This window comes from Schistocerca cancellata, chromosome 8, assembly GCF_023864275.1.
Source record: "Schistocerca cancellata isolate TAMUIC-IGC-003103 chromosome 8, iqSchCanc2.1, whole genome shotgun sequence".
NCBI classification, from domain to species: Eukaryota; Metazoa; Arthropoda; class Insecta; order Orthoptera; family Acrididae; genus Schistocerca; species Schistocerca cancellata.
In genome coordinates this window covers 578,694,006-578,716,466 of record NC_064633.1, presented here as the reverse complement: position 1 = coordinate 578,716,466, position 22,461 = coordinate 578,694,006, and the positions used below count along the sequence as shown (strand labels likewise).

The 22,461-nt window shown below is 42.9% G+C and overlaps 1 protein-coding gene across 1 annotated transcript in view; it reads right to left on the bottom strand.

The window, feature by feature from the left end:
* LOC126094453 (toll-interacting protein-like) overlaps positions 1 to 22,461 on the bottom strand; it is a 56,089-nt gene that overhangs the window by 29,709 nt on the left and 3,919 nt on the right. The window contains exon 3 of the mRNA XM_049908830.1: positions 3,367 to 3,500. Coding sequence (XP_049764787.1) covers positions 3,367 to 3,500 — 134 coding nt within the window. The remainder of the gene's footprint in view (positions 1 to 3,366; positions 3,501 to 22,461) is intronic.

Here is a 22,461-nt window from a genome sequence, read left to right as displayed (position 1 = left end):
GACTGGCTGGTATGACTGAACCGCTGACACCGATAGCAACGCGTAGGGTGTGGGACATAGGGGCGAACAGAAATTATCTCATAGCCCACTTTTATGTTCGATGGGAGTTGATCTCTGTCAAATGTCAAGAAGACAGTACGGGTTGGAATGATGTTCGTATCAACCCTTTTCATGACTATGAACAGCCGTTACGCCCTCGTCAGACAGGTAGTGTTGAATTTCCTCGTCGGACAATCCGTCGAGGGAGCGTGTATAAACGACCCCACGTGAGGAATTTAAAGTGTGGTGCGCTTCCACCCAGACAGGGAAGGTGTGTAGCAGTGACGTACGCAGCAATTTTTGTGCTTGGAGGACACTGACTGTTTCTAACAACAAGGTGCCATTCCGTAATCTGGAACAAGACTTTACAGGACCTGCAATTGCATCAACACCTTTCTGAATAATGACCGTGGAGAAGTCGTGACCTTCGTCAGACCGAGAAACAACAAGGAACTGTGGCAAAGATGGAAGAACTGTCTGTGGCTGAGACTCAGTGAACTTACGCTTGTCAGCAGATATAGTGGAAGATGAAGAAACCATTTCGGAAGTATCCCCCATGATTACCGGTGTCTCCGATGGCGTGCTCCTCCCTTGTGGGGGCCCTCTCTGAGGGCACTCCCACCTTAGGTGATTGTTCGCACCTCAGGTCACACCTCCCAACAAACGGATGGAGGGACCGATCGGCACTTTCAGAAGGTATCAGCTCGGGTAATCACCCCTCCCTGGGCCTGGCCGTTACCAGGGGGTACGTACGTGTCCTACCTGTCTACGCGGGGTGGGGAATTTCGCGTTACCCTGTCACCGGCTACGCATGGAAATGCGTGGGTCGGCCTTCAGACATGCACAGGGAGGAAAAAAGAGAAAGGGAAAACAAAGCAAGGGAAAGGGAAGAAGAGAGATCTCAAACGCCACAGAGGAGAAAAGGGTAAAGAGAAGAGGTTAAGGAAAAGAGAAGGACAAAGGAAGGATGAAGACTGGCAAGGAGAGAAAACAAAGAAGGTGTTACATTCTCGAGCATCCGTCTCCGGACGTAGGCACAACACGTACCCCCAGAGGGGGAGAAAGGGAAGGAAAGAGGCGAAGGTGGGGGGGGGGGGGGGGGGGGTTAAGATGGGGGATGGGGAAGGATGCGGAAATGGAAGGTATGCAGCCCGGAAAGGAAGGAGGGCCACATTAGCTCGGGGTCCCGTGCTCGCTATGAAAGCATAGTGATAGGGGTACAGCCCGTGCTCATGCAGCACATTAACAAACATGCTTTACGAGACACACAGATACCTTGCTATGCTACGTGTACTTCTCTAAGGTACTTGGTGTGTGACCTCCAGAATAGCTTCCTCAGTATCTGGAGTACGGCAAGTTCGCGATGGAGGAAGGAGAGAACCTGACTCCCGAATTCGGAGCTCCAAATGACGAAACACATATTTATCTGGATGGTGTCAACGAGGGTATCTAGGAGCATATTCACGAGCAGCAACACCACACCAGTTATTATATGCACCAAGGACCATAAGCATATCCACATATTTGTCGTTTGTGTACGCCATACATCTGCCACACTGGTTTAGAGGTTTTCAATGAGAAAATTCAATACGGGTTCACTGGAGACTGTCATGGGTGCCCTACTCTGCTCGCAACTAGTCCCTGTCTGGTGGATAGCGCATACAGTATAAACATGCTAACAGTCTTGCACACTGTTCCACCTAGCATGCATTAGCCCTCTGACAGATATTGTTCTGCTTGATTCATCCTGACACTTAATTGTGAAATGTTCAGTATCTAATTACACTGATTGTCTAACGGTAATAGATGTGATACTTCTACAATCCCATCAATAGAATAATAATAATAATAATAATAATAATAATAATAATGCATTGAGATATGTACTAAACTGCACACGGTTACCAGACTCAACGCTGAAAGGCATATTTAGTGGGATCATGGTGATAACACATACAAATAGTAACCAAGTTTGGACATTATCCTCAAAGCACGTTACTAGTCCTATTGGTAATGTAAGGCCCTAACGAAATGTAATTGACCTGAATGACACAAGAATAACAGTTGGTACTAATATACAGGACCATTAGAGGAGGGTACAAAGAAAACAGGTTTTGCATCTAATAGATAAAGTGGTGCGAATAAATTCATGCCCACGACGTGGAAAGGGCTTCTTTCAAAGTTGAACAAACTTCCATTTCTACGAATGTAGTATGTAAGTGCAAATGTTTTGTAGGGGATCTGCTGCAATCGCTGTTGACGACTAAGATGCCAGATACTTTACCACCTGGACTACATTTACCAAATAAAAAACATGTGCCTCAACCCAGGATCAAACCATCGGCCTCCTCCATGCTAACCAAAAACTCTATCCACCGCACCAACTGTACAGCACTACAAATGTTTGCTGTCAGAGGTAGTTACCATACATGAGGTTACAGTGTTGCCAGATTGCCACCCTTAAACATCCTTTTTCTGCCGGATGTACTTCCCTGCCGAAATTTTGTGAGAAACATTTTTTTATTGCTGACATGTGAGGAGTTGTGCTGCGAAGCCCGAGTGCGCAAATTTCGCTTCACCATGTATATTAGCAAAATTATTGGTTCCTCAAAAATGTGTGTTTATTCCATTTGTTTAAATGGTTTTTTGTTTGCTTTAGAGGGAATTAATAGCATGCTCCATCCGTTTTAACTGTTTCAAAAAGCTATCATCTTTATCAGTCGTTGCCACAAGACCAATCACACAGATGCCAGAGCTTTCTCCTCCTCCTGAGGCAATATTTTTAGAGCCCTACATAAACGAACCTGGTGCATGTATTAGGAACAAGAAACATGCTGTGGACTGTCCTATGTAATAAATCAACTTTGAATACAATTTTGCAAGTCTTTTTTTCCATGTCATGTGACAAAGGACTTAAAGTTTTAATGGACATTGCAAATATATGTGTGGTTACAATGGAGATCATAATTAGGATTTGTCTGACATTCACAAACACCTGTGAAACACCTGCATTCTTTTCACTGTCTTATTGCCACGGGCTTCTGTCAACACGTGCAGGGCATCCGGTTGTGACTGCCAAACACCATACAGAATCTGACTTCCCTACATTGTCTAATGGATGAACTGTAACACAAAAACAACCAAATCCTGTTTTGATTATAGTGTCACTACTTCAACTGATTACAGCTACAAACCACTCCCACCCCATGTATGCAGCCTCTGCTGGTGACTGACAACTGCCAGCAATCAACCTGCCATTAATTTCAGGAACTTTCTGACACCATTCTGATATTTAGACAGTAAAATAGTAAATACCAATATACATACCACTGTATAACTTTATTCCATCTTGGATTTTTGCCGCCATTGGGATCAGTGTGTGTTTCATACACACAGTGGCCAACTCTTAGCCTCACATAAGGATCCATGCGAGTCATTCCATAATTTTTAACTAATTTTGCCTGGAACACACGCACAATGAAGTAATTAAATTCCATGAAAAAGCAGGTCTTATAAATATGAAAATCCACAACTAACTAATGTTAGAAGTTGACTTTAGGCTCTGTAATGAAACTACAAAGAGAATGTGCTAAGTTCACAAAATGACTATTGCAATGACAATGACACTAAGTTTCCACTAATAACTTGATGCAAATTTTCACTAGCCTTTGTGTGGAAAACAAACTGTTTCTTGGATGTACTAGATCCAGTCAACAAAAAATACCGCTTCCTAATTGTTTCATCCAGAACTACAGCAAAAATCATACATGTCATTTCATATGTGATATGACTGGCCAACAGATTGTTCATAATATGTTCAGGTATACTCGTATCAGTTGTTAGAGCAATCTTCGCATCCATAGATATTATACCTAGAAGAAGGCACTTTCACTAATAAGTCTAAAAACTCATGTGAATGAAATTTCTATTTCCAGAACAATGAAGAAAATATTATAAACTCCTTCCTTCATTTCACTCTAGGTGGAAACAGAGAGGCACTACAAAAATTTTTAGTTTCAATTAGAAACAAATCAATTTCATCAAACATATGTTGTCATCACAGTGTCATTGCAAAAATAACTACATGCAAATCAATAATGGTAAAGCTATGTAGATAACAGTCAACTTGGTTGAATGGTGTAAATGTACTATGTCCTAGGGATTACAGAAGTGTCCGATTCCACCCGTCTGCTCTGACCCAAGACGTCACCAGTATGGCAGAAATGATGATTCTCAATGTCTCCAATATGGCACCTATGACGTTATTACATAAACAGGACAACAAACACGAAAATACATATAAAACCAACAAACACATCTCCCTCCAAAAATATAATCAAACTAACGGGACCAGCGTCGGAAATTGGGGGTTTCTGGGTGGGGACAAACTAAATGTAAACACATACAGACACACACTACAATCCCAAACCACACAAAACGATGACATAAAAATGCCACCAAATTCCCAAATTCCGCTATACTTACAATATGGACAGGATCGGTCACTTCCCTTCATCTACATAGCTCAACCGCAATTGTTGATACCACAAAATAAAAAACCAAACACTCCAAAAATTATTATCACACCACAACTATTGATACCACGAAACCAACACCTAAAACAACAAAAATTGCAATCGGACACTTCCCTTGACCTATATAGGTCAACAGCAGCTCCTCCTCTTTCTTTTAGTGTTCAACCCTGAGGTTGGTTTGCAGCAGAGCGCCATTCCTCTCTTCTGTCTGCCTTCCTCTTAATTTCTACGTATGTCTTACATCCAACGTCATTCATGATCTGTTGCACGTATGATATCCTTGGTCACCGCCGCCGATTCCTTCCCTCCTTAGCTCCTTGTGCTATTGTCCAAATGATGATGTGTCGTAGGATGTGCCCTACAAGTTTGTCTCTTCTTGTTTGGATGTGCCTTCACAGAGATCTGGTTTCCTGTACTTTTTTAAGCACCTCTTCATTTGTTACTTTGTCTCTCCAGCTGATCATTATCGTCCTTCTACAGCACCACATCTCCAGGGCCTCTAGCCGTCTTCTCTCTTCTCTTCCAACTGTCCAAGTTTCACATCCGTATAGGGCGACACTCCAAACAAAACCTTTCATGATACGTTTCCTTACTTTCAGACCGATGTTGTTGCTGGTGAGTAAGTTCCTTCTCTGATTAAATGCAATTTTGGCCTTTTGTATTCTGGTCGCAATTTCTTTCCAGCTTCTACCATCTCTTGTGATTTGGCTTCCCAGGTAAGTAAATTCCTCTATCACTTCCAGCTCCTCTTCCAATTCTCATTCTCAGAGTTTCATATTCTGCTCCTGTACTGCATACCATCACTTTAGTCTTTTTCTTGTTTATTCTCATTCCATACTGATTGCATTGAATTTTTTCCATTGTTCTGAGGACTTCCTCTAGATCTTCTTTTGTCTCCATGACTATAGCAATATCATCTGCATAACATAGCATGTCTATCTTCTGCCCATTAATTTTGATCCCCACCTAAATAGTTTCTCGAACTTGGTCTATAGCTTCCTGGATGTAAGCATTGAATATAAAAGGAGAGAGAGCACATCCTCGTCTTACCCCTTTTCTAATATTTGCTTCTTGTTCATGGTGACATCACTACCACCTCATTCTTATAGAAACTGGGTATCACAGGGGTGTCTTTGTACTTTATTCCACTTTTCCTCAGCACTCTGAACATCTCTTGCCAGATAACGTTATCAAATGCCTTTTCCATGTCTACAAAGGCAATATAAGTTGGTTTATTTTTCTGTAATTGATTTACGATAACGGGTCTCAGTGCCAGAATCGCCTCTCTTGTTCCCAATCCCTTTCTTGAACCAAACTGATCTTCACTCAGCATATCCTCCACCTTCTCTTCAATTCTCTTCAGAACTATTTTTATGAGAATTTTTGAAGCATGTGATACTAGGCTTAGAGTTCGGTACTGTTCGCATTTTGTAGCTGCTGCCTTCTTTGGTATAGGAACAATGATACATTTCTGGAAGTCTGTCGGTATCTCTCCTGTGTTATAGATGGACCTAATAAGTTTAAGCAGCATCATTTTTATGCTGTCACCAGCATTCTTTATTAATTCTGCAAGGATGTCATCAATACCTGTTGCTTTGTTGTCCCGTAGTTCTTTTAGAGCTCTGTCAAATTCTTCTTGCAGAATGTCATCTCCCTTGTCATCTTCGTCTACTTGCTCTTCTCTTCCTATTACTTCCTCCGAAAGAGAGGTTCCGGCATACAGCTCCTCTATGTATTCTTTCCACCTCTTCACCATGTCTTCACCAAACAGCATTTTCCCCTCTTTCTTTTCTATTGTGCCTGAGAGTGTCGTTTTACATCTGTTAAAAAATTGATTAGCTGTTCTGTAGGCTAAATCAGTTCTTCCGTTTTGTATATTTTCTTCCACTTCTCTGCACATTTCTTCAAGAAAATTTTCTTTTGCTTTCCTAGCTTCTCTATTAACTAAATTCCTTGTCTTCTGTATTCAGCTTTTCCTTGTTCATCAGTTGCATTTTGTATAATCTCCTGTTTTCTATAAACTCAATAATATCTGCTATAATCCATTTCCTCTTGTTTTTGGGTTCAGTTCTTCCAACTATCTTTTCTGCTGCTTTGTATATACCAGATTTAATTTGATCCCAGTCTTCATTTACTCCACCATGTTGAAAATTCTTAGCTAATTTATCTGTTTCATGAGGATAGCACTTTGCCAGTCCCTCAGTTTTCAGTTTTTCTAGTTCCCATTTAAGTTTTACTAGCTTCTTCTTCAAACGTTTGAATCTCAGTGAACTTTTCACCAAGACCAGGTTATGATCACTGCCTATGTCTGCAGATGGAGAGCTCCTGCAATCTTATCTGACTCCTAAAACGTGCTTTCACTATAATGTAATCAATCTGTTGTCTTCTCAGGTCTCCAGGGGCCTTCCATGTGTATCTTCTTCATTTGTGATGCTGGAAAAGTGTGGTTGCAACAACTAACTGGTTCCTCAAGCAGAACTCAATAAGTCGATCTCCTCTTTCATTTCTTCTTCCAAGTCCATATTTGCCAACAATTCCTTCCTCCAGTTCTTCATCCACAATCGCGTTCAGGTCCCCCCATGGCAATCAGGTTTTCATCTCCCTTAACATTTCTCATCGCATTACTTATTTCTTCATATATTTCGTCAATGACTGCTTCTTCTTTGGATGTTGGCATGTACATTTGTATTATCACAGTGTCCTTTGGTTTAGTATCAAGTTTGACTAGTATTATTTGAGAGCTATATTGCACATCTCCCTTAACACGTGAGCCATAGTTTTTCCTCAGAATTATTCCAACTCCTTCCATCCCTGGTCTATCTTGGTCAGTTCCAGTGTGAATGACTCTGTATTCTGCAGACCAGAAATCACCTGACTGGGGCCATCTCATCTCCAATATGCCTAGGATATCGATTTCCAGTCATTCCATTTCAAGTTTTACATTTTCTAGTTTGCTACACTGAAGCAGTGTTCTCACATTCCAAGTGGCTATGTTAAAATTGGGATTCTTTTTCTTCACAGTGTCTGTATATTTTGCAGTCCCCACCTGGAGATTCGATTGGGGGACTATTTTATCTCCAGAAAATTTCACACAAGATACTGACATGGTTTACTGCTGATGCTTGGGATAACCATAATTCTTTAATGTGGTGGTTTCCCATTGTCTTCCACATCCTATGACGTTGACCATCAGCTGGTTCTTCCGCCTTTGGAAATGATTTCTCATTCCCAGGGCAAGAGGGTTCCCTGTCCAGCAAATACTGGGGTGATGACTTATCCCGGTCGTACCTTGGTCCCTGTCTACATTAGCCATCACATGAAGTGACGTTGCCCACACACTACCGCGTGGAGGTGTAGATCAGAAGCTCACAATACCAAAACACACATAGCTATGACACATTGGAATCTGACACTTCCCTTGAGCTATACAGGTCAACAGCAGCTCACGATACCAAACACACACAGCTATGAGGAAAAATTGGAATCGGTCACTTCCCATGACCTATATAGACAGACAACAGACGATACCAAAAAAATTGAAATCGAGTCTGTCCCCTAAGATACATAAATCAACCACAAATGCTGATACCAAAGCATCAACCATCAACACATGCAGTAAATAACACCGACCCAACAACACATAAAAATCCCAGCGAACATCATAACACCCAAACAATAGACCCAAAACACAACTACTTACCACAAAAAAGTTCTGGCGCTACAAACTAAGTCAGCCACCCCAATGACACACACACACACACACACACACACACACACACACACACACACACAACAAACCCCCAACTCACATACTCGCATATTCTGCTTGCATACGCAGCATTTCACTACCTCCGCCACAAGCCCAAAAAGCTTCAGAAACTTAATGACAGACAACATATTGTCTCCCATTTCAGCACGAGGACGCGAACTATTAAACTTAGAAGTCATATCCACATCTAACAAAAGAAGCCACAAACTGGATTAAACTACTTACCGAGCCACAAACAGTGAACCAATAACATCAAACGACACCACAATAACAAACACAACAGAAACTTAACTCTTAACTCAATGAAACTAATTTCTGTTGTTCTATAACAGTCACAACCGATAAATGCACACTTCAAGCACAGACACCCAAATGAACCCAATACACCACAACACACGGACCATACATCCACCACCAGAGGACACCACCAAGCGCAACAAGACGGCATCTACAAACACAACACACTCATAAACTAAACTCAGCACCATCATGACATCACACACCACAACATCCTTACGTCACGGGTCAAAGGCGATGGGTGGGATCGGACACCTCCACTGACCCATTTCCTGACCCTACTGTGAAGGGAGAGTACTTATGAGTCAAACTTAGAAAAAAGTGCTCAGTAGTTACCTATCCAAAGTCTCTGTTTTCATAGAATGGATTAAACACAAATTTAGATACAGATTAAAATAATTAACAGTGACTGATAAATGTTGTTTTGCCCTCTACAGAAAATAACTGCAACCCCATCCTGATCATGGTCTGGCCCAGATCCTAAAAAGGATGACACCGAGTAATGTGTGTAGTAGGCTTTGTGCATTCCATCATAGTGTGCATTATGTGGCAATCCGCTACACTTTTAACACTCACCCTTTCTTACAAAGGGAATGTCTGCAAAGATAACATACAGTGAATAAAAAGTCAATGGCAGACCATTTTTTTCGCTAATAAATCCCATTTTACCTAGCATTTTAGAGGGTAGGAAGGAAAGAGGGGGGGGGGGGGGGGGTGAGGAGAAGGGCTATAGTTTTAAGTCTTCCATTTTTTTTCCTTTCTTCAAATACAGATGTGACTGCACAAATTTTGTGAGACACTATCCTTGAAACATTTTTTCCCCTTCAAATTTAATAGGTGGAGATTTCACGATGACAGGAGCTACATGGAGGTCCCAGCAGAGGGCTATGATCTGCATTTCACTGATAATCTCACCCAAGAGTGGGTGTCAGGGCGGTGATGCTCTTCATATGCGAAAAGAATGTGATAAGTTGGATGACAACGAAGTCACTGGATGGTGATTGCCTATGTGGGCAACAGTTGGTACCTGTAGTCCCATCGAGACAAGACCAGGTTCCAGTAACTACGAAGACTAGCAAGATCCACATTAAAAGAGGTGTGGCAAGGAAGCAGAGAGCATTCAGCTATCATGTGCATCTTGTCATTAGTTGATGAATAGGGGAGCCGCCATGTCAGTTTGATTTAATAAAGAGGCTGCCAAAAAATTGGACTGTGCAACAATGTCAAAGCACTGGGTAGCCAAATAGAGTTCTGGGGGCAGGGTGGACTGAGACGATGACAGAAATGCATAACCTGCATTTTTGCAGGAGAGACTCAAACCATAGGAAAGGGTCCAAGCAGAGGCCCTTAAATGGTGCCTTGGAATTGGCATTCAGGTTTGTTTCGTTTCGCTTTAGGGCACAAAAAATAACTGTGGTCATACGCGCCCAAGTCAAAACTGTAGAACACAGACACGGAGAGGAGTCAGTCCCAATGGGCAGAATAGGAGACAGCTAGAAACAGGCATGTGGAAAAAGGGCTAAAAAAAGACACCATACAGAAATGGAGGTCTGGAACTACAAATTAAATGGCCTTTGCCATATTGCTTCGGCAAATAAAAAGTAAAACATTGTTGACAGCCCACTCGTCATTCACTAAAATGGCTCATAAATCAGATGGCAAACCCAAGCTGGAATGTAAATTGTTAAACATAGGGCATTCCAGCAGGAGGTGGCGGCCAATCAAAAAAAAATTTTTTTTTTTTGGGGGGGGGGGGGGGGGGGGCAATGTGTTGGGGTAGCGCCACTTAGCAAATGACAATGGCTAAAAAGGCAGTGCCCAATACACAGCCGAGTTAAAATAATCTCCTCCCAATAGGAGGGCCGAGAGGAGGTTGTCCAAGGCGCTGGGAGAGGCTTAATAAGCCGAAGCTTATTCTTGTAAAGAGAGGACCATTGGCGATGCCAAAGGGACACCACCTCCTGACAGACGGCAACGCAGAGATCATCGGAGGGAATATAGGTACTCGCAGCTGAGGTATGAGGACTGCAGTCTTGGCCGCAGCGTCAGCAGCCTCATTTCCTGGCAGACCGACGTGACCAGGGACCACAGAAAAACACTGGCTCCACGAAGAGTGAGTAAGTGACAGTTTTCCTGGACCCACTGCACTAAGGGATGAGCAGTCTACAGGGCATGTAGACTTTGGAGGGCACTGAGGGAGTCTGAGCAGAGGGCACAATTGGAAAGGCTGTGTCGCCGGATGACTTCCGCAGCTTGATACAAGGTAAAGAGCGCGGCTGTAAATACTAAGGAGTGTGCCGGAAGCCAATATCAAAAGACACGGGTGCCAATGACGAAGGCACACCTGACCTCACGGTTAGTGCGAGAGCCACCAGTGTATACAAAGGTACTATCGTGAGGTTCCATGCAAAGGTCGTGAAACTGGAGGCGATAGACCAAGGCTAGAGTAGTGCTCTTAGGAAGCGAATGAAGGCCAAGGTTAACATGGGCCACTTCACGAAGCCAAGGTGGTGAAGGTTTCACACCCATTGGGAAAGTTGCAGGTAGTGTGAAGTTAAGCTGCTGAAGCAAGTGGCGAAAGCGGATTCCAGAAGGTAACAGAAGAGGGATGAGCCCCATACTGACAATCAGAGAAATCATCAAAGGAGGAGGCATAGGAGGGGCGGCAACGCATGGCAGACAAACGGCATGCATACCTGCTGAGGGGAAAATCATGGCAGTGAAACAGTGGTAGTTCAGCAGCTTAAGCATACAGACTCTCAACCGGGCTGGTGTAAATGTCACCCGTGGCCAAATGGATGCTGTGATGGTGGATAGTGTTGAGACTGTGTAAGAGGGATGTTCATGCAGGCGCACAACCAAACCACCCATAGTCAAGTTTCAAACGGACAAGGGAACAGTACAAACGAAGGAGGGTGGTTCAATCTGCACCCTAGGAAGTACCATTGCGGACACGTAGGAGGTTGAGGGACCGCATACAGCGGGCTACCAGGTAAGGACCAAGAAAGTTTCCTATTGAACAAGAGCCCCACAAATTTCATAGTTTCAACAACCAGATGGGCAACAGGCTCAAGATGCTGGTGGGAGAAACCATTTGCGCCACCAGAAATTCATACAGATGGTTTTGTCAGGGGAAAAGCGAAAGCCATTGTCAATGCTCCAGGAGTAAAGACGATCAAGACAGCACTGAAGACGCTGCTCAATGAGACAGGTCCATGGAGAACTGCAATACATGGGAAAATCGTCTACAAAAAGAGAGCTGAAGATGCCGGGTGGGAGACAGGCCATTATAGGGTTAATGGCGATAGCAAAAAGGACAACTCTCAGGATGGAGCCCTGGGGCAAATAGATTTTCCTGGATAAAGGTGTCCAACAAGTCAGAACCCATATGCACCTTGAAAACTTGGTCTTGTAAAAATGCCCAAAGAGAAAAGGGCAGGCACCCACGGAAGACCCACGTGTAAAGAGTATGGAGGATACCAGTTCTCCAGCAGGTGTCGTAGGCGTTCTCCAAATCGAAAAACACAGCCACAGTCTGGGATGTCTGCAGAAAACCATTCATGACATGGGTGGACAAAGTAACAAGATGATCAACTGCAGAACGTGCTCGAAATCCACACTGTGCATTCATTAGTGAATGTCGAGACTCTAGCCACCACACCAGCTGGGCACAAAACATATGTTCCATCACCTTGCAAACCCAGCTGGTAAGAGAGATGTGGCGGTAGCTAGAAGGAAGGTTTTTGTCCTTACTGAGTTAGGTATGGAAATGATGGTGGCTTCAAGCCAGTGTCCAGGAAAAGTGCCCTCTGCCCAGATGCGGTTGTATGTGTTAAGCAGAAAGTGCTTTCCTGCAAGAGAAAGGTGCTGCAACATCTGAATGTGGATGGTGTCTGGTCCTGGAGCAGAGGATCGGGATGAATTTAGAGCATGATCTAGCTACCTGATAGTAAAGATGGCATTGTGGCACTCGCGATTCAGAGAAGAGAAGGGTATCACCTGAGCTTCCTCCGCTTATTTCCGATACAGGAAGGCAGGATGATAGTGGAAAGAGCTCGAAACGTCTGCAAAATGGCGGCCCAAGGTGTTGGAGATAGGGTCCACGATGACATCATCAGTGACTATCAGGCCGGAAATTGGGAAATGGATCTTGGTTCCAGAGAGCTGTTGGTGGTTGACCCGCATGGCAGAGGAAGGTGTGCAACTGTTAAAAGAACTAGTGAATTAAATCCAGCTAGCTCTTTTGCTATCCCGAAGAACGCTACGACACTTTGCACGCATCTGTTTATATTGAACACAGTTTGCCAGCATAGCGTGGCAGTTAAGAATGTGGAGAGCACATCTACATGTGCAAATTGTGTCATGGCATGCCTCAGTCCACCAAGGGACTGGGACATGACGTGGTGGAAAGAAAATGCAGGGGATGGAATGTCCTGCAGCAGTAAGGATAATGTTGCTGAGATATTCAATCTGGTCATAACAGGGGAAATCTTGTTCTTTGAAGGTCGCCAGGGAGAAGTAAAGCTGCCAGTCAGCCCTAGGAAGCTGCCATTTAGGCGTGCACGCAGATGGGGTAGGGGTCAGCAAACAGATAGAACACAGGAAATGGTTGCTCGAGTAGGTGTCAGGAAGAATGGACTACTCAAGACGATGGGCAAGCTGGGCAATGCACAGGGATAGGTCCAAATAAGAATAGGTGTGTGAGGAGTCGGAATGAAAAGTGGGTGCTCCAGTGTTAAGGCAGAAGGTCAGCCAAGAGGGCATCTCTCTGACAGGTCCTGGGAGAACCCCTAAGGGATGATGTGCTTTAAGTCACAGAGTAGCCAAAATGGGAGAGGTAGCTGCCAAATAAGTTAAGAAGTCTGATATGGTGACAGCAAATGATGGAGGGACATATGTAGTACAGAAGGAAAATTCAGGTGGGGAAGGAAAACGTAAACTGCCACAGCTTGAAGACTGGTAGTCAGCGAAATGAGTTGACTATGAATGTCATCCCGTATGAGCAGTATTACGCCCCCATGAGAGGAAAGGCCGACCTCAGGGGAAAGATCAAAATGAATCAGTAAGAAATGTAAAAGCTCAAAGCAGTCATGAGGTGCAATTTCGTTTCCTGAAGACTGAGTACAAGAGGCGACTGCAACACTAAAAGCAGCCATAAATCCTCATTGTGTGACCAAAGGCCGCAAACATTCCATTCGAGGAGAGTCATGATGAACAGACGTGGGAGTGTCACCTCAGCGGCTGCCGAGTGACAGCTGGGGAAGAGGCACTACTACAGGGCACAGAAGCAGGAGGATCCTCCTCCATGGAGTCCACAGAGCACCTCCTTGCTTGTGTGGTCGGTCTGTGGAGTCCAACACCAAAAAACGGTTGTTGGTGCAAACCGGCGACATGGAGGCTGGGCAGGCTAAGGTACCAAGTGCCAACACCATTGAAGAGGAACTTCAAGGTGACGAAGGAGAAGACCATTTGCCTTTGGAGGACTTCTACATCTACATTTATACTCCGCAAGCCACCCAACAGTGTGTGGCGGAGGGCACTTTACGTGCCACTGTCATTACCTCCCTTTTCTGTTCCAGTCGCGTATGGTTCGTGGGAAGAACGACTGTCTGAAAGCCTCCATGCGTGCTCGAATCTCTCGAATTTTACATTCGTGATCTCCTCGGGAGGTATAAGTAGGGGGAAGCAATATATTCAATACCTCATCCAGAAACGCACACTCTCGAAACCTGGACAGCAAGCTACACCGCGATGCAGAGCGCCTCTCTTGCAGAGTCTGCCACTTGAGTTTGCTAAACATCTCCGTAACGCTATCACGGTTACCAAATAACCCTGTGACGAAACGCGCCGCTCTTCTTTGGATCTTCTCTATCTCCCCCATCAACCCGACCTGGTACGGATCCCACACTGATGAGCAATACTCAAGTATAGGTCGAACGAGTGTTTTGTAAGCCACCTCCTTTGTTGATGGACTACATTTTCTAAGGACTCTCCCAATGAATCTCAACCTGGTACCCGCCTCGCCAACAATTAATTTTACATGATCATTCCACTTCAAATCGTTCCGCATGCATACTCCCAGATATTTTACAGAAGTAACTGCTACCAGTGTTTGTTCCGCTATCATATAATCGTACAATAAAGGATCCTTCTTTCTATGTATTCGCAATACATTACATTTGTCTATGTTAAGGGTCAGTTGCCACTCCCTGCACCAATTGCCTATCCGCTGCAGATCTTCCTGCATTTCACTACAATTTTCTAATGCTGCAACTTCTCTGTATACTACAGCATCATCCGCGAAAAGCCGCGTGGAACTTCCGACACTATCTACTAGGTCATTTATATATATTGTGAAAAGCAATGGTCCCACTCCCCTGTGGCATGCCAGAGGTTACTTTAAAGTCTGTAGACGTCTCTCCATTGATAACATGCTGTGTTCTGTTTGCTAAAAGCTCTTCAATCCAGCCACACAGCTGGTCTGATATTCCGTAGGGTCTTACTTTGTTTATCAGGCGACAGTGCGGAACTGTATCAAACGCCTTTCGGAAGTCAAGGTAAATTACATCTACCTGGGAGCCTGTATCTAATATTTTCTGGGTCTCATGAACAAATAAAGCGAGTTGGGTCTCACACGATCGCTGTTTCCGGAATCCATGTTGATTCCTACAGAGTAGATTCTGGGTTTCCAGAAACGACATGATACGCGAGCAAAAAACGTGTTCTAAAATTCTACAACAGATTGACGTCAGAGATATAGGTCTATAGTTTTGCGCATCTGCTCGACGACCCTTCTTGAAGACTGGGACTACCTGTGCTCTTTTCCAATCATTTGGAACCTTCCGTTCCTCTAGAGACTTGTGGTACATGAGGACCCTGAGGTTCAACAATCCAACACAATCTGCAGCTACCATCCTCTCAAGCAGTTTGCAGAGCATGCTGAGGAGGCTAATCTATCAGCAGTTGTTCATACACATTGGGTTTTCACCTGGCTTAAGGACTGTAATAACAACACTCTCATCATTGCAAAGAGAAGACAGCTTCAAGCCAAATATAGTTGAAGAACCTGAGTAGATATAACATTTTGAGTCGTATTCAGATGTTTGATCATCTGATTAAAAAGGGAATCATGGCCAGGGGCTGCATCACGAGATGAGACATGAGCCTGAAGCAGTTCCCAGTCAGTGAAAAGTTCAGTAGATAATTTGGCTTGGCAGAGGGGTACAGGTGGGTGTTGAAACATAGGCAGATGTCTTTAACTTGTCGTTTCTGCATCAGAAAGGTAGATGGATAAGAACGACACATCGATGCTGTCGTGAAGTGGGTCATGCGGTGTTCAGCAAGAACTGATGCACTGCTACAAAGACCACCCAAAAGGACATGATACAGAACAGTTTTTGACCTCTAGAACGCAACCAATCTTAGGCCTGACCTGAGTGGCATATGTTCCGAAAGAGAAGACATAGTTCCCTCAGTATTTCTTCTTGCTGTACTTAATCAGGTAGTAAGCTTAATGCAGAACTGCTTACACGTGAGGCGGTCAGCATGTGATGGATGCCACTTGGGAATGTTGCAGAGCAAACGACAATTCTGTATAGCAGTTACAACATCTTTGGCCCAACGCAGGACCGGCAGGCAGCAATGTGTGACTGTAGAGAGAGGAATAGCAGTTCCAGTAGCATGAGTGATAGCATCAGAAGTACCTGCCACAACTTCTTCAGTGCAATCTGATGGGAGGAGGGGAGGGGGTGTGGTGAAGGTGACAGCAGGAGAATAGAATTGTCAGTAGGGTTTTTGAAGAGCCCATCATGGTAATTGGTCTGATGGGCCGTGATAAAATGACAGCACCACAGGAAAATGGTCACTGTCACAAAGATCATAATGGGGTGAGCAATGTAGCAAAGCCATAAGATTGGGGGAATTCATCTTTAGGTTGACTGCCAGAATAGGTGAGATGAACGGCACTGAATTGGGCACGAGTGTCATCACTGAGGTGGCGCAGACTGAGATAGGAAAGGAACCGGTCAATCAGAAGGCCCCTACCAGATAAAATATTACTTTTCCACATGGGGTCGTGAACAGTGGAACCCCAAGTAGGAGAAAAGGGGGAGAGCTGTTTGATTAAGGCGGTTACCTGAGGGGAAGTAAGTACCCTCCCTGGAAATTCGTAAATGTTATAAATTGTGATCACTGGAGTAGTTTTCACCCACACCACTACTACTTCCAATGTGGAGGGGAATTCACTCACTGACAACATCTGTGCGAACCAACACACAGACTCCAGTTGCCCTCCCAGGACATGTACAATTCTGACAAAAAGCACAGTTATAACGAAGTTCCACAGAATGGTCTTCAGTGAAGTGAGTTTCTTGGAGGGCAATACAGACTGCAGAATAAAACGAAATTATGTTGTTGCAGCTCCAGACAAATGACAGTAGTACCCCATACAGTTCCATTGGATTGTATCCTCGTTGGGCGTGATCTTCTTCTTCTTCTTCTTCTCCTCCTTCTCCTCCTCCTCCATCCTGGTACAGAGTAAATAGATTCACTTCCAGTTCTCTGGCTTGTCCCTCTTCCCATGAGGTAACCCGTGCAAAAGTCAAGAAACATGGCACCTACATAGTTGCTGGTATCTACAGAATTCTGTGTCTCATAGACGAAAAGAGTAAGCTGATTTTCACACAATCATTGTTTCTGGAACCCATGTTTATTCATACAGGAGATTTTTGGTCTCCAGAAATGTCATAATATGCAAGCATAAACGATGTTCCAATATTTTACGACCGACCGACATCAGAGAGATAGGCCTATAGTTGTGTGTGTCTTTTTGACAAGCCTTCTTGGAAACATGAATGACCTTTGCTTTTTTTTCCTAATCATCATGTACACTTCATTCCTACAGTACACTGCTGCCAACTAACAAGAACTGTATCTGCAATAAGTGGTGGTCCAGCATAAAAATTAGTTATTTTCATTTGCTTATGATATTCTGTGGTAACTCTTCCAATACATAAAGGGTACTTCTGGCTCAAATGGACAGTTCAAGCAATATGTAGTGTAAGTTCACAAACGCCTAGTCAACCCCTGTTCAGAAGTCTGGGAACTCAGAATTCCCAAACTTCTCGATATATGTTTTGTTTAGTTCATCTGTTGATAACAACATGAACTTACTCCCAAGTACTAGCAGCTTTCTCTCAGTTAATACTAGACAAAATTCAGTCTACAATTGGATCACATTCTTACACTACTGTACAGAAAGTCTTACAGTACTCTGCATTTTCAGTAAGCTACCACCCGAATTTGAAAATCTTAGCACTTTCAAGTCTAAATAGAAGAATTTCGTCATGATTCATTCCTATTGCATCAAGTACTACTCAGAAAAAATTAGGCAAATTCCTGTGGTATATTGTTGATTAATAAATAATCAGCAGCTTACTGTCTGCATAGCATTCATCAAATTTAATTTAACGTGTTTTTAATCTTTCTCATGTTATTTCTTATACTCAATCATTCTATTACCATGGAGACTGGTTTCTCAATTTGGCCCTACGGGACAGAATGTGTAAACAAAAATAAAATATTCCCAGCAGTTTAGACACCTGCAAGACATAGATATGTGAACTGCACATAATTCAAATTAGCCTACTTTCTTTTATGCAATCCTCTTGCCTAAATGAATGGTTACTTCCAGAATATCATCCAACAGGACATCATTTCTGAGCCGTGCGCGGCTCGTGTCTGTGCCATTATTGTTTGACACCTTGTCTTGACAGTACTCCCGTCTCGTTTATTATTCAATTTACTGGCGTCACTAATTTACTGGCTTGCCTGCCCTTGAGTGGCAGCAACAGCGCTAATCGATAAGAACACTGTTGTACTATCTTTGGAGCAACCACTAGTATTTCCAGGTCATCGTGTGTCGGGAGTTTAGTCAGGACGGAGCAGCAGTGAGGTCCAGACAGCCATGACTCGCCTGGCCATTGTCGGCACACGACTGCAGTGGGGACGACCTTGGTTGGTCGTTCAGTCTGTCATCTCATTGGACAACGTGTATTTGGTCACCGACTGCTTCCAGGTTCTCTGCGTGTGTCGACTTGTGATTCCTCCTAGGTGTTCCACAGTGACTAGTTTTAGTATTATTAGAGTTATTTGTGGAACTGTTTCATGGAACCGCGTGTAGCTTGTGTGGTTTTGACTGAGCAGTTATTTTAAGGCTGTCTTTGTGCTAGACTGAGTAAGTTGGTTGGGACGGGGCATTGAGTAAATCTACATGGCACGAGGCCAGGCCGAGACTGCTGGCAGCGTGCATGTGCTGCCGGATCGTGAGGCACTAGCTGCGAGAGCGACGAAGTTCACTGCCCACAGAACCTGAACGCTGTAGTTGAGTGATCAGTTAATCTGTTATCAAACCTCAACTATTGTGACATCTCTTCTTTCATTTGCGGGTTGTGGCTCCCTAGGCTGTTCGGACTAGCAGAAACATATGGTGTGTTGGAGTCAGCGAAATCTTGCAGCAGTCTTCCTATATTGTGATTAACTGTCAACTTGAATGTTACTTACCAGGGAAGTGCACCAGCGGTATTTTCTGCCCTGTGACCGTTAACACCCCAGTTACCCACCCTGGTCGTTAGTGTAGTTTCCCGGCTGTGTGTCTTTCATCATCGTGTTTATGCTGTCTGGCACAGCATGTAGTTCGACAGCCTTTTAAGTTGTTTGGTTCATATTTTGCTTAGAGCATTTTTTCTTCCCTTGGCTGTTTTGAGACGCCAATTTCTGAAGATGTAGTGCTGTTTGTATCCACGTCCTCTGCCGTTATTTTCCATCATTGTGCTGTTGGCCAGATGGAAGGGAATTGGTTAAATTTTGGTTGGTCCTTGGGCCATCCCTAGTTTGGGTTGCCATCCAATTATTTAAGTTCAACTTTTGGCTGCCTGCCTCACCTCACCTTATGTTTGAGTTAACTTCTCAGGCCAACCCTTCAAACACTTCTGAGCACCACTTGTTCTGTTTGTTTTAGATTTCTATTTTCATTTTAGTTTGAAGTATTGTGTGAGGCCTTTGGCTGTGTACCAATTCAGTTCTTTTTAAATTTTACATAAAGGCCTTAAGGCCTTCAGCCATATTATTAAGATTTTGAACATTAATTTAAAAAAAAATTCTTTAAAATTGGTTCTACCTGAAATTGTTTGTAATCCAGGCCCTAAGTTGTTAGTTGTACCTTGTGTTATGTGCGGCTTTCAGCTGAGGATTTACGTGAACCCATTATAATAAGGCCTTCAGCCGTGTGTATTCTTTAAAGGAAAATTTTTTATAAGAAGGAAAGGGTTTATTTTAAATTGTTTGTCTGACTTCTTGTTCAGGCCTTCAGCCATTGTTTAAAATTTGTTTGTGGCCTTCAGCCATGCAATAAGTCGATATTTCTTTAATTAGTCTTTCGGCCGTTCAGTTGTAAGCTTAAAAAGAAATTTCTTGATTGGAAAAATTGATCATCAATGTGTTATAATTATAGATTTCCTTCAGAAATTTAGTGTAGGCCTTCACATGCCAATTGTTTTCAACTGCATGCTTTTTTTTTTTTAAAAAGGAAAAAATTACCTTCTATTTTTAATGGCTTTTGATGTGGTTTTGGGCCTTCAGCCCAAAAAGCATCAAGTTCTTTAACTAGGCCTTCAACAGTATTGTTTAATTGTGATCTTTTAAAGCAATGTGTAAATGAGTGGTTCTTAGAAAAATAAAGTTGTGTGTTTGACTGTGCAACTCACAGTAACTGTTTACGGCCCCATCCACAATCATAACCTTATCCTGTGCGCTCTCTGAGTACCTACCAGCCAGGTCTCTCTCACTGATTTCTTTCTCCCCAAATTTGGCAATTACTCTTATGGCAGAAAGAGCTGAACCTAAACGTCTCAGCATGTTTGTTATACGGTTTTTCCATTTAAAGTTTAAAATAATAGGCACACCCATGTACTTAGCACTTTCTACCACAAAAGATAGCTTTTTTCCTAAGTTTAAAGCTAGTTCATTTGTGCAAAACTAGTTACTAACTTCAACAGAAACATCATGGTGATTAGCAATCTATCCATTTCATAATACTGTCAAAGGTTAGTTTGACGAAGGCACATATGCTGGTTTATTCTGTGAAAGTCTCTCCACTTCTGTGTAACCATCACACTCTACAACCACTTGAAACTTTACTATAGCCAAGTATTTTCTCCCTCTACATTTTTTCCCTTCATTTTCAAAATCCTTTCATTACCTGTGAGGAAGTTATTCTGCACTGCTGACCAACCACCGTGACTCACCAAGCAGATAATGAAGCATCCCTAATTGTATTATTCTAATATCCAAGTGTAACTTCCAGCATCCTGTTTCTTATAAAGCAGCTGAATGTCATGTGCTTACTTAGGCATCTCATAAATTAATGACTCTAATAAAATATTGATTGGCTTAGCCTCTTTTCAGTATGTAACTGATGATTTTTATTATTCAAAATTTTTATTATGTGCTCAGTGAAAGCACAAATAGCTACCTCAAAACGTAGGTCTTTGGAAATACAAAATTTCAACAATGTACAAAAAGATAGATTGCTACTTGCCATACAGAAAACATGCGAAGCTGCAGACGGGCACAATTAAAATACACTTACATAAAACTTCCACTCCAGCAGCTCAGGCCGAGCTGCTGGAATTGGCAGTCATGTGCTCAGGAGGTGTGCTTGCTTTAAAGTATGAAGGCTGTGGCTGAGAATTTTATATAAATGCCTTGTAATTGTAGTTGTCTGCATCCTAATGAGTCTTCTTTATGGTAAGTAGCAATCTATCTTTTCTTATGTTGTTGATATTCCTATCTAGAGATTTCATTGTTTGAAATGCAAAATTTAACAAACAGCTTATCCTATTTCTCCACATGACTGATACTAGCGAGTAACTGATCTTATTGAGAGGCCTAAAAATGGCCCATTTCAAGCTATGGAAACACAATGCATTAATTATATATCACACATGGCCGAGAACATTACAAAAGATTAGAGGACTGCAACTTTTTATTGTCTTATTGGATATACCATACTCTACACACCCTTTACGAATATTTCATTTAGTCATTGAGGATGGTAGCTTATATGGCAGTGTGTACCAGACTTGCGTAAGTCCAGTGGAGATGGAAAGAGTGGTGAAAATTGCAATACCGCCATTCTGCTTTGTAATTCTCTGTTTTTAAATTGTGATTTTGCTTGTTGTCTGATCTGCTGTCTTGCCCGAGACTTAGGTTAGGTTGGAAGGTAACAATTTTGTTGCGACTTGGCAAAGCCAACAAATGTGTCCCCCTCCTGCCTTCTAAGGGGCTCGAGGCTCCCATGTCAATCTCACATGCTGCCTCCAAATGTTTCTATCTTGTGCTACTTCCTGCCATTTTTTTTTTTTTACACGCAACCTCTTCCATATGGTTTTCATTTTATTTTACCCATGTACTGCTTCATTTACCCATGACTTCTCCATGAATATCTTTGCTTGATCCTCTTTCGCTCTTATCAGATGACCTATCCATTTAAATCTTCCAAAACTCATATGCTCATTAATGTTGCTTATTGTGATGACATATGGATTTCTGTGTTGTGACTTCTCTTCCAGCTTTGAATTCTTCATCATAGTATGGACCAAAGACTTTCCTAAAAACTGTTTTCAAATATTCATAACTACGGTTCTTTCAATTTAGTTACATTGCATATATTAGGCCTGGTCTGATGACTATTTTATAGCTTCATTTTAAAAAAATGGCTGAGCACTATGGGACTCAACATCTTAGGTCATAAGTCCCCTAGAA